The sequence below is a fragment of the Pantherophis guttatus genome, chromosome 7 (assembly GCF_059756535.1).
Source record: "Pantherophis guttatus breed Tessera chromosome 7, ASM5975653v1, whole genome shotgun sequence".
In the NCBI taxonomy this organism is placed as follows: Eukaryota; Metazoa; Chordata; class Lepidosauria; order Squamata; family Colubridae; genus Pantherophis; species Pantherophis guttatus.
In genome coordinates, this window is record NC_142069.1 from 33239662 (window position 1) to 33266224 (window position 26563).

The 26563-nt window shown below is 37.7% G+C and overlaps 1 protein-coding gene across 5 annotated transcripts in view; it reads right to left on the reverse strand.

Moving 5' to 3' along the window:
• LOC117655596 (putative RNA-binding protein Luc7-like 2) overlaps positions 1-26563 on the reverse strand; it is a 50086-nt gene that overhangs the window by 16191 nt on the left and 7332 nt on the right. Inside the window, exons 1-7 of one of the 5 annotated variants that reach the window (XM_087873145.1) lie at positions 15049-15119; positions 12132-12226; positions 4968-5032; positions 3803-3901; positions 2386-2496; positions 1461-1604; positions 654-830 (exon numbers count right to left, since the gene is read on the reverse strand). In XM_087873145.1, coding sequence (XP_087729271.1) covers positions 654-830; positions 1461-1604; positions 2386-2496; positions 3803-3898 — 528 coding nt within the window. In that variant the 5' untranslated portion in view covers positions 3899-3901; positions 4968-5032; positions 12132-12226; positions 15049-15119. Of the gene's footprint in view, positions 1-653; positions 831-1460; positions 1605-2385; positions 2497-3802; positions 3902-4967; positions 5033-12131; positions 12229-15048; positions 15120-26563 lie in introns of those variants that run through there. The other 4 variants (XM_087873144.1, XM_034403179.3, XM_060694598.2 and 1 more) reach the window with 4 other exon arrangements.

Below are 26563 nucleotides of genomic sequence, written 5' to 3' on the forward strand. Positions count from 1 at the left end.
AGAAAAAAAGAAAGAAAATCCAGTTGCCTTCTGAAAAAGCACCTTTGGGACAACCATGACCTGGATGACTGAGAATCTCTACAGACTTTTAGCTATACAATTTGGGATGAACACCCTTGGAATGGTGAGGGAGTACGAATGGATTTCCAGAGAAAAAAATTGCAGACTACAGAAGCACTATTTAGGTGATCCTGAGGACACAGATAAACCTCCAAGTGCTTCAACTACCCTCTAAAAGGATGCAAATGACCAGCTGTCTGCAAGGAATATAAATCCTTCCATTCCCCTCCATCCAATCAGAGCTGAAGAAGCTTCATGGATGAGAAGTGAAATGTCTTTTTTAAAAAAATCCACCAGAAAGTCAAGTTGCCTCTTGAAAAAGCACCTTTGGGACAACCATAATCTGGATGACTGAGAATCTCCAGACATTTTGGAACTACACTTCTACACCTCTGGTTTAGTCACTTAAATACAAATTTAAGTTAACTTCTTGTTTGAAAGGCAGTAAAGGACTATTTATACTATTTTTTTGAGGAAGCTCCTCTTTCTCAGCTTCATCATATTAATTTCAAGTGTGGTATCAACAGGACATTACTGAAGTAGTCTGATAATTAACAGTTCACAACAGTTGGAAAAGAGTAATATATACTTACCCTTAGTTCTTCAAGCTTTTCTCTTATTTCAATAAAACCCAAGTGCAGCTTTCCTCCAAAATGATCAGCAAGCCGCCTGTCATTGTCATGTAAGCCAAGATAGGCTGAGCATACTTCACAGACTCGTAGCTTTTGCTGCTGGAAACTGGAAGCAGGCATGGAGTTCCGGTACACTTCCTAGAAGATGCATCATAATGTCTCTTAAGCTATGAACAACTTACATTCTTAGTAAGTACAGAATCAACAATAGCTGATTAATTTGGTTCTTTGTATGTGTTGTGTGCTAGTTTTCCTGATTAAAATGAAACAAACAGAAGATATTATAAGAGTAATAACTGCTATCTGTAAATAAGCAAAATTCTTCATCTGCACTATTTTCTTCACTCTCTCTTTTAAAAAAATGTATTTCCCAATGAAACAATATTTTGTGGCAAATGAAAACCACTGAGTATGTTCCATCCTTTTATGAATGTTTTAATCCTTCTGGTACTAAGGAACTTTGCTCAGGGATATAACTAGTGATAGTTTACCAGAATCAGATTAAGGAAATATTTTGACATATAAAGGGATTCTTTTCTCTATGTGCCAGGCTTCATAAAGGGAAAGAAGTAGCACAAGTTCATTGTGCCTAGTATAAATTGAGATAAGCCACAAATAAAATAATGTTAAACAATTGGTGTGTATTTACTGAAATGTTGAGAACAATGAATATAGTTTATATATTCTTTTAACTATCAACTCCATGAATAAGAATTTGTCTTTCCAGGACTAACTGAAAAAATATACTTTTGTACATAATCAAATTACCTCTGCTTCTCTTTTCTTTGCTCTTGCTTTCTCTACTTCATCCATTACTTTCTGAGACTCTTCCACATTTCCATCAGCTCCAAGTTGTTCAACTTTAGCAAGCAGTTTTCCAATTTCCTCATTTAATTCATGGACTCGTTCAGCCTTTCAGAGAGAAAAGCAATATTTACATTTGCTAATATTATTAATGTTCACTATGTAGAAGCCACATCAATATAAAGCAATAAGAAACTGCACAATGAAGTGCTTCTGTTCAGCTAGCCATTCCCTTTTCTAGGGTACACTGGCATATTATGCTATGAATGCTCTATGCAGATTTGAACAATAATAAATAGAAATGTTTATATAGGTTGCTTATAGTATTTGAATGTGAAAAAGGAGCAACATTTCAAAATTTTCAACACTGAGAATGAACTAATATTCAATAAATATGGGAAATGTTTCATTTCCACTCAGATTATCTTTACAGACAAAAGTGTTCTTCATACCACTAAGGCAGAGATGGATAATTAATGTCCTTCAAAAGTTCAAACTTAAAAAGCCCCAGCCAACCACTCCAGTAGCAATGGACTGTGAGAGTTGTAGTTTCAAGGTACTACAGGCAGGCAAAAAGAAGCAACATTCAATTGGCATTTTGCATTCACTGCTCCTCTTCAATATATCCCATTTTTAATTCAATTCAGACCCTTGTAATGCACAAATATGTACGTATTGTACGCACTCTTACACAAAACTAAAAATCAAAACAACCAAATCTTTGCTCAGCTAAAAAATCTGTGCGTAGTTTTGTGCATTTTGTCTTTTGTTACCCACTAATTTGATATAAAACGGGACTTCCAAAATTCTTTTATATAAATGCTATATATAAAATCAAGTTAGAAGTCCTTAGGGAAAGCCGTGTAGTGAGTGAATATTAAGTACTTACTTTGGCTGCCACTTCAGCACTGATCTCTTCTTGAGTTTCAGCCAGTCTTTTCTTTGCCACTTCTGTTCTCCTATCACAGTCAGCAATGAATGATTGCAGGTGATCCATTGCCTAACATATAAATCAGAAAAGTATCATACCGACTAGAAATAAGCACGTTTTCAGAATGCAAAAGTTAACTGTAGAACTAAATATTAAATGTATAAATTGCTGGTTTAATTATACAATACTTTTCTGGAAGATTGTAAAACAAATAAAATTGAGACCATCATTACATGAATTCTTATTTTCACGGTAATCACACTGACACTTGTATTCACAAATATTCAATCAAACAGATGAGAACAATCATTTTGAGGATTGAGCTGCATATATCACTGATTTAGAACTGGCAAGTTAACAGAAATTAAAATAAAACTAAAATGAGAATGAAGATTCCACATCTCAAAGATTCAAGTTATTCAAATATCCTAAGAAATTAGCTATAATTTAATTATGGTTTCAGAAAATCTACTATAAAAATCCGAAGGCTCTGTATTCAATGTTTCAATTTCCCCGCCCCTCTCTCTGTGTGTAAAATCTTTATTAAAAGGGATTCTGGGTGGCTTTTTATTGTAGAAAAGGTTTGTGATTTTTATTGTGCAATCTATTGGCCTTAGTGTGTGCTCCACTTTTGTCCTTATTTAGAAGATAAATGGGACAGTGTAACTACCCTGTGTCACTAGGAAAATGCATGCCTTCTTCAAAGTACTAAGATCATGTGCAAGTATGAAGCCCTTTACACTTTAATTTCAAATGAAACCCCTTTCTCGCTTCAAATAATTGCACACTTTACTAATAACTGTCAGAAATTTTATATTAATTTTATATGAAATATTTTACAATAATGCACAATTTGACCAGATTGTTTTTTATCAGGGCAACCTGTTCTACTCAAATATGGGACATACTGCTTCAGCTTTAGCCTTTCAGCCCCAATCCAGGAGCCTTCGCAGGCAGTCGCTTCAAGTTGTCTGTAAATATAAATTTAACACAAAAAATAGTTTGTCGCAAAAGCAACTGCCTGAGAAGACTCCTGGATTGGGGCTGAAAGGCGAAAGAAGTATGCTGTCCCATATTTGGGTAGACCAGGTTGCCATGATAAAAAACAATCTCTCCCCTAGTATAGCCGACAAGATAAGGAGAGCCCATAGTTTAGAGGTTAATATATCTACCTAACATGTAAGTAGCCTGGGTTCGAATCCCAGAAGGGTATGGCTAGCTGACGAGAGCTAAATAGCTTGAAATAGATCTATACTAATCTCCCTTTATTTCATTGTCGGTAAATATAAATTTAACACAATTTGACCAGATGTTAGCACTACCAATTCTCTTTCCATTCTTTATAATATAAAGATAATTTGGTGATAAAACATACATCAAGTTCAAAGAAAAAGTCTTGCTCTTTTGATGCAATTTCATAATCTGCTCTTAATGCCAAATCATGCACCTTCAGACATTCTCCAAGATCCATCCTCTGAAACACAAGACAAAAGGACAATTTTATAAAGAAATACTAAATGGATACAAATTATATTCTTATTTCAATATTCAAATAGTGTATCTATTGTTTAATATGATTTAAATTACTACACAAATTTTGTTTAAAAGTGATCAGTCACATCATTAAATGTCCCCAGGTCTCAGTGACACCATACTGCAGTAGATCAATACACTTAAATAAGAAATACAGTACTCTTAGCAGAAATTCTTCTTCCTGGGAAGAAAGAGCTTTCCCTTCAGTTCTTGCATACTTTCCCTTATAAGCTAGTGTGCTTAACAAATCAAGTTACAAACCAAGTTATTTAATTTTTTTATATAGTGTGGAAACATACATAACACCCATTGTATTATTTTTTTTCAATTTTAGATGTGGATTGCCATTGTCTTCTTTGTAGGGCTGAAACAGAGTGACTGGGTCTGTGAACTAGAACTCACAAGCCTGGTGTTTTAAATACTACACCAAACTGGTTCACTATTGTATTACTTTTAAGTCCCATCAAAAACAAGGTTTGAATATATGTCCTTTCATAAGAACAAATGATGCTTGATTCTTTACTTGCCCTTTTTGAAATATCATCTATATCTGCTCAAGGAGTGGTAGAATCTCCTTGCTGGATGGGTGGAGAAGAGTGACAGAAAATCCCATTCTCTGAGATGTCCTGAATTAGAATGGGGTAGAGTACTTTGTTTTAAGCATCTATGGGCTTATACATGTAGTCCTTGACTTACAACCATTTGTTTGATTACCGCTCAAAGTTACAATGGCACTGAAAAAAGTGACATATGATCATTTTTCACACTTAATTGCTATTTATAGCATCCCCACAGTTATATGATCGAAATTTGGGCACTTGGCAACCAGCATATATTTATGACAATTGCACTGTCCTGGGGTCATGTAATAATCATTTGTAACCTTCCCAACTGGTTTCTAACAAGCAAATCCAGATTCGCTTAATAACTGCATGATTCATTTAAAAACGGCAGTGATTTGCTTAACAACTATAATAAAAAAGATAGTAAAGTGGGGTAAAACTCACTTAACAACAGCCTCACTTAGCAATGGAAATTTTGGGCTCAATGGTGGTTGTAAGTCGAGGACTATCTGTAAAATTATAAAGTAAATTATAAAACAAAAACATTAATACATAAAGAAATAAATCATTGGGCTAGGATGGAGCTTGAGCCAGGAGGCTGTTTGGTCTGGAGCCTGATGGAAAGGATGGTTTGTTTTTATGTCTGTTTTTACCATTTGGGATCATTGTTTGAGAGGGGCAACCATGTATGTTGTATAAATAAATAAATAAAATTATTACAAAGGTTTAGAGTTTAAAGTGGCTGGTACCATAACTTGGACAGGGAAGAAATGAAATACAAATTTTATATTTTATAATATAATTTAAAACCTATATGCAGATTAGTTCTCATAAAAATATACGAAGCAATTATTTATTATTATTTATTAAGTTTGTATGCCACTTCTCTCACCAATAAGGTAATTTTGGGTGGCTAAATAAACCACAGATGAAACACTCTGAATTTCTCTTTTTTCTTTCAAAACGCTCTTTAGCAACTAAGTTGCCTGATCCTTCTTCCACTGTACTTTTTGCCTGGGGATTCCTAGTTATTCTGAATTTTTTATTGGGTTCCCATTATTCCCCACCATCAGTTTCTTTCCTTCCTTGGTTTACTAAATAAAACCACCAAAGTTTTGCCTACTTTTCTAGCTCTAATGTAAGTAGGAGAATATAGACAGTACTACTCGGCAGGTAAAGTGTGGACAAGAAAAAAGATAAAGAAAGTGAAAGATCCAAGTCCAAAGAGACAATTTAGAGATATAAATTCTATTTTACTTGTAATCATTTGCAAAAAGTTCTTGCACAAGAAAACTGGTTGACAATTTTTAGCACTGTCCATAATAAAAATATTACAAATAATTAAATTCTCAACTTTCACTAGCCAGTCTAATGTTATACGGATATCAAAAAGTGCATGATATACAGATATACACTCCAATATACAGATTTAAAAATGAAGACTTTTGATATGAACTGCATTAAAGAATGTACACTTTAAAAATGCCTTATGATAAAATGATTCTATGTGAAAGACTACCTTCAATATTTATGGTTATCAGTAATATCATAATCAAAATATTCAAGTCCAGTGAACAACTCTTTTATGAGAAATTAAGACTGGTAAAAGGATAGAGAAATCTGTTTTGATTAATTTTTTAAATATATATAAAGTTTATTGTCATTGTACGTATATACAGAGAATACCCATACAACGAAATTCACATAATACCCAGAGACCAAGCCCAACACACATTGATTAATTGAGAGTCAATTTAGCGGTTAAAGTGTTGGACTAGGAAGTAGAGACCCAGGTTCCAGTCAACTGTCAGCCACAGAAGGTCACTAGGTGACTTTGGGTCAGTTACTTTCTCTCAGCCTAAGAGAGGTGGGGAAAAATAAGATAGAGGATATAACTTCAAATAATAATAACGATGCACAATAAGTGCTTTTCACTTTATTCATGTCAGAAGCATCTTCAAATTATGGACATATACCATTCAATACTGAGCAACTAAACTATGTGTAAATTAGGTCATAAAGATGTAGCACATATGAAAAGTACTGAAAATAAATAGGATTAAAACTAGATGATGTTCATCCAGTATTAGGCCACATTGACAGCATTTTCTCTCACCAGCATTAATCTACCTCTGTGCATGTTGAAGAACATTGTATACACTGTAGCATATGTAAGATGGATTGTTCTCCACATTCACAAAAATGTATAGCGAAGCTCCATTTTCTTAGATTGTCCTTTGATCTTCCTACCCTAGCAATCTCCAGACAGGCCAAGGTTGTTCTTGACTGGGCAGCAGACAGTCATGTGGTTATGCCCAGTTGCCTGATAGCTGCTTCTCTAGTGGTGCACTATTGGTTGCCTGGTACACTCTTCTCTATTTTTTAAAATCTCTGCTTAACTTCTATGCCTAGTACCTTATTTTTTTTTTATCTTGCCTTTATTTTTGGTCAACTCAAGCAGTGTACATATTAATATTCTAAACTTCCCCAACATAGTGAAATGGGTTGGGCTGAGTGAGTGAGTGTATGACTTATCTTAAGTCACCTAGCCAGCTTTAAAGGCCTAAGTTAGGACTAAAACCTATGGTACCCTGGTTACTACATCAAACTACCTCTCAAGTCACTTTCCCTCAACCGAATTTAATCATATGATGAGAGCTGTAGAGGAAAAATAAGAGAAGGGAGCACTATGTAAGACTGCAGACATAAGAGCTCTTTGGAAGGGTTTTCCCCCCAATAATACACTTAAGTTCTGAGGTGTTTTGACCTTCATTAAATCTTATTATGTCAGAGGTGATCAATGCCAAATAAATAAAAATAAAACCTTATAGTTATTGTTTTGCAAATCTATCCATGTTTCCTCATATGTCATTATTTGTCCCCCCCCCCCCATTGTGACACTATTTATCTCTGTGTCTTGATAAGGGCAGCTGTGTAAATGCAGCCAATTCTAGCATATAATGAACTCTTCAGAATGGATCTAGATACCAGCAAACCACAGTTTAGGCAATCTAGATCAGGGGTCGGCAACCTTAAACATTCAAAGAGCACTTGGACCCGTTTCTTACAGAAAAAAAACACACTGGGAGCCCCAAAACCTGGGTGGGCATGGCCAACTCGATGTCACTCACTCCCACCCAGTCACATGACCCCTTAGCCATGCCTACCCAGCTACAAAACCATTCTCTATCTCTCCCCCTCTCCCTCCCTTTCTGTATCTCTGTCTGTCCCTCTCCCTCTTCCCCTCTCTCCTCTCGTGTCTCTCTCCCTCTGTATCTCCCTCTCTCCCCCTCTCTCACCTCATCTCTGTGGATCACTTTGTACGTGTCACTCTATGGCTCTCTCTCTCTCTCCCCCCCCTTCAGGCGACCGTCCTCCCCCTCCCCCGTAATTCCCTGGTCGGATGCGACTTCTCTCCTGCACTAATGCTCTGGCCATCGCCCACCCCCAGCAGCTCTTCAGCCAAGCGCAGAGGGAGAGAAAGAGAGAGAGATAACACGCATGTGTCTTTCCTGAGGGAGTAACTTTAACTCTGTTGAGGCAATTGAAAAGTTCATGTGGATGTATAATATTTGCGTATTAGGAAATCATGTGAATTGGCAAAGCAATATGTTACTCTTATACAACATAAATAGTAATTACCTTGGGGATTTCTATTGCAATTTCAAAGTGAGGAGTTTCCATTCCTGTCCCATCACTGGTTGGCCGTGCCCCTCTTATTTCTTTTTTGGACTCCAGCCCGAAGTGGCAGGAAGCGAAGGCTGCCTTCCGTGCAAATGTGGCGTGAAGGCAGGTACAGGGCAGTTTCGCTCCTGCACTCTCCGGTGACTCTCCTCCCCCTCCTCCTCTCAGGATGCCCGGGCTGGCTGTGGCTGAGCTTTGGCACTCGCTTAAGGAGGGTCTCCCTGCACATGCGCACACTCCTGGCTTAGCTATAGCCAGCCAGGGGGTTACAAGAGGAGGAGGGGGGAGAGGAAAGTGCAGGAGCGAAGCTGCCCTGTACCTGTCTTTACGCCACATTTGCGTGTAAGGCAGCCTTCGCTTCCTGCCACTTTGGTCTGGAGTCCAAAAAAGAAATGAGGGGCGGGACCAACCAGTGATGGGACAGGGAGCCATGGCAGAGGGCCCAAAGAGCCGCTTGTGGCTCCGGAGTTGCTGACCCCTGATCTAGATCTATTCTGAAGAGTTCATTACATGCTAGAACTGTTATCAACACCATGGAAGAGTATGCTAAAAATTCCCTTGCCAGTAGTCACATTTTATGAATAGATTTTAATATATGCAGAAATGTTTAGGCTATAGACAAGAAAATTTATATACAGTGCTATAAATCAGATGCATGAGAGTGCCAACAGGCTAGAAGCTAGTAGACTAAATTCAAGACTTCAGACTTTTTTCAGTCCTAGGAAGCAAGCTATGGCCAAGAAAACTTCAGGGAATTGTTCAGACAGTTTCCAGGAGTCAATATTGGCTCAGAGGCATATCTCTCCCCCTCTTTATAGATTAAATAAAATACACAATACATTTTCTTCACTTCATTTTGCTTTCTCTTCTCCTTGCACGCCAGTGTGACACAAAATATTTCTGCATTTATAACTTCTATTTCTATAGCTATAACTTTTGATGTACTTCATTATAAGAAAATGCATGTCTTCCTAAACAAAAAACAACTAATCCCAAATGTTTCCTAAATATTAAACTCTAATTCTATCCTAACATAAAATGCAAATATCAGTTTAGTACTTTAAATAGAAGTGGTAATATAGTATTTATTACCACCACAATAATACATACTAAACAAATTTATGAAATGCTATGCATTTGGTTTTAAATCAATATAATTCCAGCTATCATTCTCTGAAGGTAGACCTTCAATATCTTCTCAAGTGAATTTGTTCAAGGACAGTACTTTTCAAGTATTAGAAATCCGAAGAAATGAACAACAACAACAAAAAGGTTTCTAGAGAAAGGATGGTGAAAGGCAACATCATCAAAATATGCAGAGGGAACAAAAAATGCCAAATCTACAGATATTTCCCTCACATTGTGAATAAAAAGTAACGATCATAAAAGGTCTTCATTTCAATGCCCCCAGAAATATATTTTGTTCTAAGCTTTTTAACCATTTTAAATCAATGAGAACAAGTTAACAATAATTAGGATATCTCACTGACTTCAGCAGAACTGTAGCATTACCAATTTAATCTAGATTCAGCATTCACTTTGTTCAGATCCAGTGTTGTGTTATTAAGATCTAGACTGAAAAGATATGGACCTAAGTCCTTTTACACACTTGGAAATTCACTGTGTGCAATCAAGCCACTCGTTCTCACAGCAGAACTACCTTAGTGGGCTATTGCTATAGGCAGATTGTCACCCTAAAACCTTCCTGAGCTTTGTAGGATACTAATCTAATCAATTAATCAATAAAAGCTTGAGGCTGGCAAAAAAAGATAAAGCAACAGAACCTTAAAGATACTGAATACAGTTTTAGTAAAAGCAGACTTAAAATTAGAGCCACAAGCAGTAAAAAAGCACAGGTTCTGGATGGTCTTTGGAAAAAAGTTATATATTAACGAAGACTTGAATACTTGCAATTCAGGACTCATATAAATCTGGAGAGCTGTTAAGTTATGGTTTAGCCAAAAAAAAAAAAAAAAAAAAATTAAATTGTAGTATGTTTCATGGTGATAAACCTATTCTATCTTGCTGTAAATCTTTAAATATTCTGTATTTAAAGGCAAATTTCATCTCTGTGCATTTTTATATGCTAACTGGTTAAATAATTGGAAAATAATACATTATAGCATTATGGATTCCTTAGCAGTTAATTAACAAGTTTCCAAATACATGAATTAAAATTTAATTTGTTATTTATTTTCCTACTTTTTTGGGAGATATAAAATAATTTTATTCACATACTTAGTATTTTTCTTAAACAAAGTTAAAACTGAATTTGTTTTTCAGTTCTGTATAACAGTGGACTTCTAAGACCAGCAAAAGCTAATCATATTCATAGAAATTATTCTATATCCCCCAATTCAGTTACTTTGAAAATACTGAGTTAGACTTTTATAATAAAATTTGTCAAAGAAGAACATTCCATGCATCACTTGCAAAAGTATAAAAATAAATAGCCCAGAGACAGCCAAATAGCAATTTGAAGAACAAAACATTCCTTGGAACAATTTTATCAGGTGCCATTGAAATCAAACTATGTGCAATGTTTCTTACAAGTTATACCATAGGCAACTGTTTTCCAGTTTTTTGTTTTAATATGAAGTACTATATTTTGTGGACTATAAGATGCACCTAAATTTAGAAGAGGAAAACAACAAAAAAAAGTTTTTGGCTTCCACTTGCCTCATTTTTGGCCCTTTTTTCAGCTCTTTTCCAGCCTTTTTTCTGCTCGTTTTTGAGGCTTTTTTTTGGGCCCATTTTTTTCAGAAAAAAGCTGGAAAAAGCCTGCAGAGGCCAAAAAATGGCTAGCGGGTGGGCGGGGCTTTGGCAATATTCGGTCTATAAGACGCACAGACATTTTCACCCCTTTTTGGGAGACAAAAAAGTGCGAAAAATATGGTATTTAAATTATGAATTCAATAAGCTATGACACATGCAAAATATTCCATTACTATATGAGTTCTACCGCTAATAAGTCTGGTCAATTTTAAATCATTGGCTTGCATTGTGATAAACAATTTTATCCCAAATATGAATTAATTATATTAATTTATTATTAAATATAATTAGTATTAATTATATTTAACTCAAAGAATATAAATGAACAAATATACAAAAGGCAATTCTCGATGTCTTCAATTCTCAGGTTCAGACTTTAAATCTGCTTTTTTATTCAAAGTTATGATGTTTTCTAGCAGAAGGGAACAGAAGGGAGTAATTAAAGAATACCTGTTGCAAAGGAAGCTGATAATTGAAAGATGGACAAACAAAATAACAGTACATGAAAAACAGAAAAATATCTTTCAATGGAAGATTTGCATGAAAAATAATAGGTTTCTAATTTGGTGAAAAATCAAATATATTGTATTTACCAGATTAACTGAATTCTGGACAACAGTCCAGATAATTTTCTATACTAATATTTAGAATTTATATTATTGGAGTAGTAAAAACTGGTATTTGTTGATGCATCCTGGTTTTGTTTTTGTTAAATGCTTCATATTTATTTTTATTTCCAATTTCAGCATAAAAATAATGCCTAACATACTGTTATTTTATTAAGCAATCTGGATTCAAAGCAAAAAAGTTATGCAGGACTTACGTCGGTTCTCAGGTCACACTCGTCACAAACTCTTAAAAAGCAGAGTCCTTTTCTGGGTTTGGGCAACAGCTATTACACTATCTCAGAAAAATCTGTTTTTGATTTACTTTGCTACTATGTCTGATATGCATGCCCATATTTGTGCCCTATCCCAATTTCCTTTTTTAATCTAGATTGCTGCAAATCCCTGTACCTTAATTTTATAATGTAAATAAACAATCAAAAATAAGATGAATTAGTTTGAGTACTTCTGCAGAGATAAATATATATTTTAACTTATAATTTAATATTTATGGCTGTAATATTTATGAATATAGAATACGCACTGTTCCTGAGAGGACATCATGAGGGCAACAGTTGAGAAGATGACTTTTGCATACTCTGTCATCACTGAATTTAATTCGCTGACGTGTAGTATCCCCTGCAACATAGAAATATACATTTCCGATTAGAGAATCATGTAATATTGAATAAAGCATTCATACTTTTCATATATTTCACTTTTGTTCAAAAGAATATTCTGCTTTTCACAAAAAGAAAAATATTAAGACTATCATTTCAACCTCCGCAATGGATACATGTTTCTAACTCTACACTGGGTGAAAATTCATTGCTTCTAAAACAAATTATGAGAGGCATAAATTAATATTGCTAGTAAAATTGTTTATATTAGTATCAACAGCCTTCAAAACATTTATACTATATTTTCTGATGTTTACTGAATTCCCGCTGTTAATTCTTCAAGATCTAATCAGTAGCATTGATCCATTTACTTCAGGCAGGGGCAACACATACTTAAATTAAAAAAACCCAAACCCTGTACTATATCACTGGGAAAACAATGCCTGCAAACAGCATTATTCAAGAGCTGAAATCCTCTATTTGACAATATAACATCTTAAAGATAAATTGAAACTTTTACAAACTTTTATAAACCCCAAAGCATCAACCTGTTTACCACATATGGAAATTGAATTTCAAGTTTAATATCACATCTGTGAACAAGGTTGGAAAAGTTTTATCCAAATGACATGCAAAACACTGGCTACTGATTTATTGCAGGTTTTTTCCCCTAAGACAGGGGTCTACAACCTTAAACATTCAAAGAGCCATTTGGACCAGTTTCCCACAGAAAACACTGGGAGCCACAAAACCTGGGTGGGCATGGCCAACTCAACATCACTCCCACCCAGTCACATGACCACCACCCAGCCATGTCTAACCGGGTTTTGTGGCTCCGGGTGGGAAATGGGTCTCTCTGTCTCCCCCCCCTCATTTTTCTCTTCCCCCCTCCCTTTCTTTTCTTTCTTTCCTTTTTTCTCTCCCCTTCTCTCGTTTCCCTCTTTTCCCCCTCATTCTCTCCCTCCAGCTCCCTCATTTCTGTGTCCCTCTCCCGCTCTCCCTTCTTTCTCTCTCTCTCCTCTTTTTCCTCTCTCATTGTCTCCCTCCATCATTTTCTCATTTCTCTCTCTTTTTCCCCTTTTCCTTCTCTCATCTATCTCTTTCCCTCCCTCTCTTCCCCCCCTCTTTCTCTCTGTCTCTCTCTCGTGTATGTGTGTGTATGTTCCCTCTTGAACCATTTCCAAAATGAGGCGAGAGTTGGGTTTTTTTTTTTTTTTTTTTTGCTGATATTGTTTCTTCTTCTTTGGGTGCTTTTTACCATATGATTTAAATCAAGAGTCATTTCAGGTTCCCAGATAAATGAAGCTCTTTCGTCCCCCTGCTGTGGCTTCCTGCCGGCTGGCTGGCCCCGCTCTCCCAATCACTCCTCACATAGTCTGAGAAGGTAAGGGTGATGGTAGGGATGGAGACTCGCTCCATATTCCAGAGCGGGAGGGAAGTGCCCCTATACTTGCTTCTCATCTCGCAGGCACTTCCTCTGGTGCTTCTTGGTGCTGCACGCACCTCAGTTGCTCGGGGAGACGTGCAACTTTTGCTCCGCCCCGAGACACTGGCCCGGCTGATGCTCCACGTCGTAATAGGCTCCAGGAGGAGGAGGGGACACCATCTCCCCCATTCTGAAGCATGCAAAATTTAAGTGTGTTGTGCAAGATGCTGCAAGAACAGTGAGCAGGTGATGGTGGTGGCAAGAGCAGTGGCATCAGCCACAGCCAGGCTGGGCCAGTGCTCTAGACTTGCAACTTGCTCTCACCGCCTCCATCGCCTGCTCACTGCTGCTATCACAGCACCTTGCGCAACACACTTAAATTTTGCGTGCTTCACAATGGGGGAGACGGCGCCCCCTCCTCTTTCTGGAGCCCATTACAACGCGGAGCATCGGCCGCAGCCGGGCCAGTGACTCGGGGCAGAGCGAAAGTCAAGGTGCGCACAGCACCAAGAAGCGCCAGAGGAAGCGCCCGCGAGATGAGAGGCAAATACAGGGGCGCTTCCCTCCTACTCTGGAATATGGAGCGAGTCCATCCCTGCTGTCGCCCTTACCTTCTTAGGCCACGCGAGGAGTGACTGGGAGGGGAGGGCGAGGGGCGGGGCCAGCCAGCCAGCAAGGAGCCACAGCAGGGGGACGAAAGAGCTGCATGCGGCTCGGGAGCTGCACGTTGCTGATACCCACCCTAAGACAATGGACAATACTCGGTCTCAGATTTGAAAAAGATAATTCCATAAAATGTATTTTCAGTCTAAAGATGCAGAACCAGATAGAATCCTTGTATTTCCAGGGTTTTTAAAAATGGATTTTAAATTATGATTATATAAAATGAAAACCTACTGGTGAATTACTGAAGCAGAATATCACTGCTGGGAAAAAAGAGTTTTGAAACTTTATCCCAACATTATTCATTTCAAAAAGGAAAAAGGTTTAAAATAAAAAAATGTAGCCACTACCCTATTCTCATAAACTTGGAAGAATTTAAGCCTATGCAACAATTCTACACCAGCCTATTATGCAATTCCAGAACGACTATTTGCCCTAAAAAAGAACTATGATGTAACATTTTCAGATGGGCTGTACTCTGCTCAAGTATTTGTTTCTGATATCAATGTTTATGAAGATTAGTCAAATAAGCAATTCAAGCTTCAGAGTAGTTCAACAATAGGTTTTCAGAAGCTGGGTTTTTAGATTTAGTAATTTTATACTAATGAAAATTTAGAATTGTCTTTAAAATCCACACCTACTACTGCAGAAAATGAGGAACTGGGATATTTTCCCACCAGTTTTCCTCTCTTTTTAAAGACACAAATTGTTGGTTCCACATTAACACATCTGAAAAGTTAGCAATAACTCACGGCTCGGCGAATGCGGGGCCTTTCTGACACTCCCTTGCAGAATGAAGTAGGCAGGCATAGATACATTGAACCTTTATAAATAAAACAAGGGGCTATATTGTTCAGTTTGTATATAATAAACTCTGCCAGCATTTTAATTACAGTGTCTAGAAATACATTGTGAAGGTAAAGAGTAATAGGAAACCTGAAATATTTGTGCTTGATAGCAACAATGTTTGTATTCAAGGGAGATTTTGTTAGGAAAAGTTACCTAAATTATAGCTGGAAAAATATTTTGATTACTAGGCCCCTATGTTCTGTTTATCTTCCGCTTTAAGCACCTAGGAATTTGCTTAAAAATGTTATCCCAGTACCTAGAATTTCAAATATATTTCCAGCCTTGCTTAAAACGCTTTTCATTTTAAAAACCCATTCGTTTCCAGATAAAACTTATCTCAAAATATACTTGCATGGATTATCAATTTTTAAACATTTTAAAACGCAAATTTTGAAATACAGATTGTTCGTCAACATTGAATAGCAATGGTAACTGAAAGAAAAGTGGGAAGTAGCATTTTCTTTTTACTGTTGTATATTCTATGTGATCAGGGTATTCTTACAATTGTTACAATGAATGTATACAAACAAGTTTAGTGTTCTTTAGAAACAGTAGGTTCCTTTAAAAAGTATGTCTGGCCCAAACCATATTTCGCTACTTCATAAATACGGAAGCAATTATATACTAGTTGCATCTTATTTTTAAAAAAATCCTATGAAGTCAATTCCTATATTACCTTTTAATTTGCAACATAATTTCATGATAACAATTAGCTGCCTAAAGCATATGTTCGCCACCAAACGATAATTTAGAGGAATCTGGAAATACTAATCAAATTTCATGTTTATTACCAATACATATAAGTAAATATTAAATCTGACCACAATACATACATGTAACTACATATTCTTCTAGAGAAATAGAATAAAATTGTGCATATTTTTTCAGGTAACATTCTATTGTTGTAAGCATTCAATTATTTGAATACATATTTCATTTTGATAATCAGTCCCATATAAACTATTATTTTCTTCCCATCTCACTTACTACTGGTATAATTACCGTATTTTTCGCACTATAATACGCACCCCCCCCCAAAAAGTGGGTGGAAATGCTGTGCGTCTTATAGAGTGAATATTGTGGCGGGGGGAGGGGTTGATGCGCCTTCCACTGCTGCCGCTGTTCGCAGCCGCTGTGGAACGCTGGAGCCTTCACTGCTGAGCAGGGTGGATAAAAATCAATGATTTTTTAAAAAAAATAAAAAAAATGGATTTTTTTGATTTAAATCGAATTTTTTTATTTAAATCAGATTTTTTTGATTTTTATTGAATTTATTTTAATAAAAAACTTTTGGGGTAAAAATCTATCGTAAGATAGTTTTCTATTTAAGATACATAAATAATTTAGTTTATTCAGCATAAAATGGAGCTTAGTTATGTAGCACAAGGCTGTATATTCTGCAACACTGGGACTATCGGTAAGTCAACAGCGGGTCAAAGGAGTAGCAGAGATGACAGTTGCTCTTTAAAAATTATGATTTAAATCGAGCTGATTTTTACTAGTGATTTAAATCATGATTTAAATCGACTCGATTTAAATCAAATCCACCCTGCTGCTGAGCAGCTGATTGGCGGTTGGATTGGCATCTCAGAATACTGCCGATCAGCTGTTCTAGGAGGCGGGGATCACCGCCACCTAGAACAGCTGATTGGTGGTATTCCAGGAGGCTGAACCAACCACCGATCAGCTGCTTGGCAGCAAAGGCTCCAGTGTTCCCCGGTAGGCGCAGCAGCTCAGCTCAGTTGATCGGTGGTGGACTGAACCAGGTGCTGGGGCTGCGATAACGTGCTGAAGCTGACCAGGCTGTTTGCTGCAAGGACGCTAGCCAGATGAATACTGGATGGATGCTGGGAGGCAAAGGCAGATTTCCCCCCCTTGTTTTCCTCCTCTAAAGCTAATGTGCGTCTTATAGTCTGGTGCATCTTATTAGTGCGAAAAATACAGTACCCCAGTAACATTACTGATATTCCTACTGTACTATTACTGAAATCTTCTTTAGCTTATACAGATCCTGATTGTATCTTATCACGAAAACAAGTTTGTTACAATGATGCAAAAAAATAACACATCAGAATGCATCAACATGAATCAATCTACATGTAATTACACTGTAATATTTTAATCTGCTACCCCTATTACAGATAGTGTAAGAAGCATGTCCACAAAGACCACATGCAGATCAACACGTAACTCTTTCAATAATTATTGATTGAGGCTTCTCTGTTTGTGGAGCAGCAATAATCTAAAGAATTATATATATATATATATATATAAATTTGATTTATATGCCGCCCTTGGCCCATAATATCCATACAAAACTTTTGAAGATCGGGATTTCCCCCATTGAAGCTTTCATTTTAGGCCCTGATGCTGCCAAATTGTTGATTTTTCAACGGCTGGACGACATTGATAGACAATTAAATCTGGCAAATGGATCGGGAACATGCTCACCGTTTTCCCTTGGTATTGTTCCCTTGCCTCACCCTCCGCCTTATCTCTCCGCGTTACACTCTATCAAACATAGGCTCGCATTTATGAAGGTACGATTTAATGTGATCCCCTCGAATGTCCTCGACAGTAGGCTTTCGGGGGGAGTAAAATCTATCTATTGTACATGTGATGGCCGATCCCCGAAATCTCTGTTCCACATTACATTCGTATGTCCCCACTACCGAGACATAAGATCAAGATTAATTTCTCCTATTTCCCAGATTCCCTGGTTCACCTGATCTGTTCAGCCTTTATTTCCTACTCCAGGACACAGACCCCAATATAACTCCAAAGGTGGCAAAAAATTTTGCTGCAGTCGTGGCTGAAAAAAAACGAGGGAAGAGACGGGTAACCCCTACGGCAGAAGATCACTAGTATTGACAGTACGGATTGTATCTGTGAAAAACAGGAAAACCCCATTATCTGAGGCAGTAGATGGTGTACTGTCACATGATCTATCTATATTTGTAAAATATACTCCCCTCCTATGTGTATTTTAATTTGGTCTCTGACCGCAATAAAAAGCTTACTTACTTACTTACTATATGCCGCCCTTCTCCGGAGACTCAGGGCGGTTTACAATGCGTTAAGCAATAGCCTTCATACTTTTGTATATTTATACAAAATCAGCTTATTGCCCGCAGAATCTGTCCTCATTTTACCTACCTTAGAAAGGATGGAAGGCTGAGTCAACCTTGAGCCTGGTGAGATTTGAACTTGCAGTAATTGCAGGCAGCAGATGTAAGTGGATGTTAATAAGAGTGCTTTAGTCTGTTGAGCCAACAGAGCTCCCTGATAGCTGTCCAGATTACTGCTACCCTACCATGGATAAAGGAAACATGACTCCTTCCCCGTGTGTGTGTGTGTGTGTGTGTGTGTGTGTGAATCAAATAGCCTTTAATTCTTGTTGGAACTACACTTAAATGATTACTTGCATAACCAATTATACAAATCCCTCAAATTCCTACTTCAGCAGAAGCTATGTTTCAAAACAGTAGGACATAAAATATTACAGAAAGCATCAATTGTTTAAAAATAAATAACCAATTACACACATGATAACTTTTTATATCTGATGAACAAGAACATTTTTCTGTTAGCATAATTGTGCATGCAACACTGTGCACAGAATAACAAGTAGATAGAATCAGACTATGTGTGTAGTGGGAAGATTACACTTGGCATTTACTTATTCAGATATTAAAACTTGTTTAGCCACTTTGAATATTTTTATTACAAAACTATGCTAAACTAAATATTATTAAATAAATAATCACTCAAAAGTGCTCTTGGTAATTGATCATACCAATACCAATACTGCATTTAAAAACCAGTCCTTTCAACACAAAATAATTTCTCTTTTCTTTAATCAAGGATAAAAATAAAAAGATAAAATACATATTTCACTTCATTTACTATTGCTTGAAAGTCTGGGAAATTGCTATGCTTAAAAATAAATACAAACGAAAGCATGTTTTAAAAACTCTACAATGAAGGAATATCTAATCTTCCTTTTCTAGTGTTTTTTTTAAATAATGTGTATTCTACCAATTACCTTCATTTAAACAAATCATTATGGATAGGAACATTGAATCATAAATGTTTGTATTAGTCTTTAGAACTGCATATGTGGAAATATACGTCTACAGGTATGTTTACTCCTTTTAAATCTTTTTCTTTGTTTTTGAAAGATTATTTTCTGACTGTTCTGAAAATATGATTCTGCTAATGATCTCCCAGCCACGCTTACCCATGTTTTGTGGCTCCTAGTGTTTTCTGTAGGAAACAAGTTGATATCTCTCTCTCTCTCTCCCATTTCTGTTTTTCTCTGTTTTTCCTCTCCCTCCCTCTCCCTTCTTTCTTTCTCTCCCCCTTCTCTCTCATTTATTTCCCTCTGTTCCTTCTCTTTCTCTCCCTCTTTCTTTCTCCCTCATTTCCCTTTTTCCTCTCTCATTCTCTCCCTCTATCATTTTCTCATTTCTTTCTTTTTCTTTTCTCGCTCTCATTTCTTTCTCTCCATCTCATTTGTTTTCATTCTTTCTTTTCCCCTTCTTTTGTTTCCCTTTTTCCGCATTCATTCTCTCCCTCCAGCTCTCTCATTTCTCTTCCCCTCCCTCAATTTTCTTTTTCCTCTCATTCTCTCCCTCCATCATTCTCATTTCTCTCCCCCTTTCTCTGTCTCTTTTCTTTCTTTCTCTCCCTCTCATTTCTATTTTTCTATTTTTCCTCTCCCTTCTTCTTTCTGTTTCCTTCTCTCTCATTTGTTTCCCTTTCTTTCATTCTCCCTTCAGCTCTCTCATTTCTTTCTCCCACTCTTCCCCTTCTCTCTGTTTCTCTCTTTACCCTCTCTCATTCTCTCCCTCCATCATTTTCTCATCTCTGTCTTTCTCCCCTTTTCTCTCTCGCGCATGCACCCATGCACAAGCGGGATACCCTCCTGGTTTGGCGGTAGCTCCTCCTCCCGTTGCTGCCACTGCGCACTCAGGTGAGTAGCTCGCCGTGTTACACTGTCGGAGATCTTCCCTCCCTGCATTCCCTACTTCCTGAGCTGACATGAAGGGGACCGTGGCTGGTGCTGAGCTGTCCGCGAATTACGCAGAATCACAAAAAGCAGCCTGTTGAGGGCAGTGCAGAGAAAACACAGGGGCAGTTTAGCTGCCCGGCTCTGCAGAGAGGCTCATGCCATTTCGTGGAGGAGAGCAGGTTGCACGACCAGGTCGGGCCAGTGTCTCAACCGGAGAGCAGGTTGTGCGATTGGGTCGGCAGGGAGCCGCAGGAAAGGGGTCAAAGAACCACATGTGGCTGTGGAGCCGTGAGTTGCCGACACCCAGCTTAGTAGATATAAGCATATCAGCTGGTGTATTGAGAGAGGGTGTGGCCTAAGGAGATCAACACCCTATATCAAGGTGTGCATAATTATTCGTCAGGTTCTTTTCCTCAGACAAAATGGGCCAAAAAAGAGATTTAACTGACTGAAAAGTCAAAAATAGTAGTCTTTCAGAGGGATGCAGCACTCTTGAAATTGCTAAGATTTTGGGGCGTGATCACACAACCATCAAATGTTTTATTGCAAATAGACAACAGGGTTGCAAGAAACGTGTTGAGAAGAAAAGATGCACATTAATTGCCAAAGATTTGAGAAGAATCAAACATGAAGCTAGCAAGAACCCATTATCCTCCAGTGCTGTCATATTCCAGAACTGCAACCTACCTAGAGTGCCCAGAAGTACAAGATGTTCAGTGCTCAGAGACATGGCCAAGGTAAGGAAGGCTGAATCCTGACCATCACTGAATAAGATACGTAAGTTAAAATGGCAAGACTGGACCAAGAAATATCCGAAGACAGATTTTTCAAAGGTTTTATGGACTGATGAGATGAGAGTGATTCTTGATGGACCAGTTGGATGGGCCCGTGGCTGGATCAGTAACAGACACAGAGCTCCACTTCGACTCAAGACACCAGCAAGGTGGAGGTGCGGTACTGTTATGGGCTGGTATTATTAAAGATAAGCTAGTTGGACCTTTTCGGGTTGAAGATGGACTCAAAATCAACTCCCAAACCTTAATCTGAAACAGGAGATTTATGGTGAAGGAAAACAGTAAACCTCTCTGAACAGTGTCTGGGAGGCTATGGTTGCTGCTGCACAAAAAATTGATCATCAACAGATCAAGAAACTGACAAGACTCCATGAATGGAAGGCTTATAACTGTTACTGAAAAGAAGGGTGGGTATATTGGTCACTGATTTTTTTTTTTTGAAATGTCAGAAATGTTTATTTGTACATTTTGAGTTGTTTATTATTCTCGCTTTACCAGATGCAAATGAGTGAAATGCGCAAATTTTCATTTTTCATTTAGTTTCATAATAATTCTGCACACTATTAGTTGCCCAATAATTGTGCGCACATATTCATCTAAGAAATCCAAAACCTCACTTTTACTTCCTTAAATATTCAGGCTTGAGGTTTATTAACATTTTGGATTGACTGAGAGCACTGTAGTTGTTCAATAATAAAATTAATCCTCCAAAATATGACTTGCCTAATAATTGTGCACACAGTGTACTGTCATAAACATAGATAAGATAAAATGAGTAAGAGTGCATATAGGCTCTTAAACATTTCAATAGTCATCTGTTAAATTGTGTACTTAGAACTGTACTGTATACTAGGAAAACATTTTGTAAAAACCAAAAAAGTTCATTTGACATGAACTTTGAAACTACTCAAATGCTGACTCAATAATAAAGGACTCCCAGAACCTCCTATTTCATTTTAAAGAGTTGTTTTATGTTGGTCTAAATCAGTACTGTAGCTTCCAGTCTGTGGTCTGCGGAGCACTGGGGGGGGGGGGTCCGTGAAGAAATGTTATGATTTAAATCTTGAGTTAAGTTTTGGGGGTCCATGGCCATGGGCTGTGGCCACCAAAGGTATTTAAAGGGGGCCCGTGGTGAAGAAAAGGTTGAGAATCATCGGTCTAAATCATAAAAAACTCTTACACTTGAACTAATTCTCACATGATGACTTCCTCATTCTATGTATTCAAACATACTTAACTAAGTTATATAAGTAGAATTCTTGCACAGAATTAGAAAACCATATATAGAAGATATTTATCATCTACCTAGAAATCCTACACTTTTAAAGCTAATTCCAAGATTTGAATACTAGCTCACTTCCTCCTGCCTTTTAATTCAATAGTCATATAGCTTACTCATTTCAGTGCCCTGAAGATTCCTGACAATGATTTTTAAAACTGCTTTTTCTGATGTGCAAATCAGAGATTCCTGTCTTGCCATCTTCAATCCTTAAACCATTTCCCTCAGTGATAGATCCTTTCAGATCATTATGGGGGACAATGTTAGCAATTTAAGAAGACTCAACAATTGCCTTCTACAAGGTTCTGTACAGGCACCTACACTGTTCAATCTTTGTATCTCAGATATGCCAGCTACAAGGGGATGTAAATTTGGATATACAGATAACCTGGGCCTAGCAGCGCAAGATAAAAACTTGGAAGTTTTGGACTGCCTCCTCTCTTGAGGATCTGAAGTCCCTGGAAAAATTCTTTGCTGACTGGAGACTCATATCCAGTGTCAGCAAAACAGCGTCCACCTGTTTCCATCTCAACAACAACCTCGCCAATGCCACCCCAAAGGCCTATCTGAATAACAATTTACTCCCTTTTGATCCTCACCCCAAATACCTCAGAGTAACTTTGGATCAGACTCTCTCCTACAAGAACACCTAGAGAACATGTCTGCTAAAATCAATACCAGGAACAACTTACTCCAGAAACTAAGAGGATCAAGATGGGGAGCCTCAGCCTCTACTCTCAGAATATCAGCACTAGGGTTAGTCTATTCCACAGCTGAATACTGCGCCCCTATTTGGCTTAATAGCTGCCACACTGGCAAAATCGATGCTAAACTAAATGATACAATGAGGATTGTAAGTGGTTGCATAAAATCTATTCCTATCCCACAGAGAGGGCTCGCAATCTGGGAGTCCTCCTGGATATGCAGCTGTCCTTGGAGGAACATCTGACGGCTGTAACCAGGAGGACCTTTTGTCAGGTTCGCCTGATTCGCCAGTTGCGGCCCTTTCTTGATCGGGATTCCCTGTGCACAGTCACTCACGCCCTTGTCACCTCTCGCCTTGACTACTGCAATGCTCTCTACATGGGGCTCCCCTTGAGGAGCACCCGGAGGCTCCAGCTGGTCCAGAACGCAGCAGCGTGGGTAGTGACGGGAGCAGCATGGCGCTCCCATGTAACACCGCTCCTGCGCGAGCTGCACTGGCTCCCGGTGATCTTCCGGGTGCGCTTCAAGGTGTTGGTTATCACCTTCAAAGCGCTCCATGGCATAGGGCCTAGCTATCTTCGAGACCGCCTGCTGCTACCGACGACCTCCCATCGACCCGTGCGCTCCCACAGAGAGGGCCTCCTCAGGGTGCCATCAGCCAGACAGTGTAGGCTGGTGACCCCCAGGGGGAGGGCCTCCTCTGTGGGGGCACCTACCCTCTGGAATCAGCTCCCCCCAGAGATAAGGAGAATCCAGGACCTCAGTGCCTTCCGTCGTGCCCTTAAAACCCATTTTTTCAAGCAAGCCGGGCTGGCTTAAGATGAAATTTTTAATTGTTTTTAAATGTTTTAAATGTTTTAATTGGTAATGAGTTTTAATTGGGCCAAATTTATATATCTTTTAATTGTTTTTTAATATTTGTCCTGCATGTTTTTTTAATTTTGGCTGTACACCGCCCTTAGTCCTCAGGGAGAAGGGCGGTATAGAAATTCAATAATAAATAAATAAATAAATAAATAAATAAATAAATAAATTTGCTGGCTCCCCGTCTTGAGCCACATTGCACCGCCAGGTCTACGAAGGTACGAAGCCTTAGTGAAGGAGTACAACAAATTTTTGAGAAACCCACTTCTTCCTGTGCACGCTTATCTTCCTCATCTATCAATTGGCAGGCTTAAATCCAGGAAGCCCTCTCTGGCACTTGCTCAACAGCTGTCTAACAACTTTAACATCAACACACAGTGGAAAGCTAAATGGACTGCTAAACCTACCCTCTTTTCAAGCAAGCCATTTCCATCTCAGAAACAGAACTGCTAACAGATGCCAGAGCCAGAATGGGTGGTCAGGAGGTTTGATTTATGAAACACTGCAAATGGAATTATCAAAGGAGAAAGAAAGGGGAAAAAACTTATCTTATATTGATATTTCTTCCAACAAATATTTCACAATATCCTTCTGTGAAATGCAAAGTACATTCTATCTGGAAGTCTTTCTTCTACTCGTCTATAGGATAGAGAGAAGTGTGTTCAGTGCATGTAAGTTGTAAACAAAGGGCTACTGAATGGAAAAGTAAAAATACTAGAAATGTTTCAGTAAAATCTAGCATCCAGCTTTAAATTGTCAGATGATTATCATATATAGAAAAAAAAATGACAGAAAGCCTGATTTGATTTCTAGCTGATTGGGAGACCTTCCTGGCAATGACAGTTAGGAGGACATTTGTAGAAGCCTTGGACAACTCAACTGATTCTTCAGGAGGCTCTGAACAGTTTATATTTCTTGGAGAAAAAGGAGGGCATTTGGGAGGAGGAAGGGATGGGATACATTAGTAGCAAGTGTAGGAAATAACCACATATGGGCTTAAATTACCATGTACAAAATAATTAATAGTTAATTCAATCATAGGTAAAATAGCAAATAATTGCTGAGAGTTCATATACCAATGAAGATACTATTCTGAGATGGCATGTATCCTGTTTCTCCAACTGTGGATGATGAAAACAGGGCAAGGAAAGCTATATATTCAAAAATGAAATACAGCCTTTCAAAAACAAAGAGTATCATGTGAATCAATTACTATTGAATAAGCAAACTGTATTGGGAGAGAAGTGGAGGCAGATACATGGAGTGAAATGGCCTATTTTAAGAAAAAAAGTGCAAAAGGAGACATTTAATGATGATACATTATTGAGTTCCTCTGAGCCCTTGTAGATTGGAACAAAATTACCAAAAAAAATGTTTAGAGTCATACGTTCCCAAAACATACCCCTTCACCTTAAATATAACACAGGGTTGATACTTTGGAAGTTGCCATCTTAATGGAACACTCATGTATGATCAGAATTTCCACAATTTAACCATAGAACTCAAAGTATCAGCAGTTTTATTGGGCAGATAGATTTTTGATGGTGTCCAGCTGCACTAGTTGCAAGTTCTACAATCTTGGGTTGTTCTGTATTAGAAGAGAGGGTCCTGATTTTGCATCTCCTCTGGTCATCACTCTTATAGATTGTATACAAGAATGGCCAAGAGAAAATTGCCAGGTCTTAGAGATGTACAGCTCACACTAAATACAAGTAGTAAAGTTGCCCAGATTCCCATGAAACCTATCAGACAGCAAAGTGACTGTTCAGTGTTGGAAGGGCAGCAGTTACAAACCTTGAACCATCTGCTTGGGCAATTTCTATCACATATGTTAGGCTACATGGTTCATTATGTGTGTGGCATTGGCACCCTGATCCAGTTAATGGGAGTACAAGAAAATTTGTAGCAGTTGTTTAATATACAGGAGATGCTCCAAACCAGTAAGAATAAAAAGCAGAGGTGATTTCCTACCTGATAAATTAATTATTCCACATTCCAAAAGGATATAAATAGGAAGCTATGCATACTAGAAATTCTCCATCTATTACCATCTAGAAGTCCTATCTTTCTGAATATGTAAAGTTCCAAGGTCTGAATCCTAGCTCTCATCTTCCCTCTTCTTTCAGTCAATGGCATGATGGCTCTTGATTTCACAGCTTTAAAAGTCTTCTGTCATCTGTCTCTCTTTTACAAAATATCTTTCTTGGGAATGAATCAGATTCCTATTTTGCCAACTGCACCCTTCTATGAATGATTTTAAAAAACACTTCTAAGCAAAACACAATGCTGGAGATCACTGTATTTTACTTACGTCAAAAGTTATGATCATTTTATCTGTGTTAGTGTGCAATCACACAGATAAAATGATCATAATGTAATAGTAAATCAAAACAGAAAAACAATCTACCATGCATTCAAAAAGAATGGTTTATTACTGTATTTCCCAAGGGAAAAACTCATTAATCTGTGTAAGCAGATTCATATGTGAGAAATTTCTTAAGATTAGTCTATAGACAGAACAAATTTTAAGCTTATTTTCTATACATACATTTTATGCAACATTTCCCCTTTTTTCACTACACTGCTTCATAATGTGTTCACAAAGGGACTAAAATATTTATTGCAGAAACTGCTTTAAATACCACTCAGAAATAAATGGCTCATCACAACACATACCTGTTTGTCAAAGTAAACTCAGTAAACAAAGTAAAAATAATTCATTTGTCAAGAAATGAATGTGTATGTGTGACACACACACACAC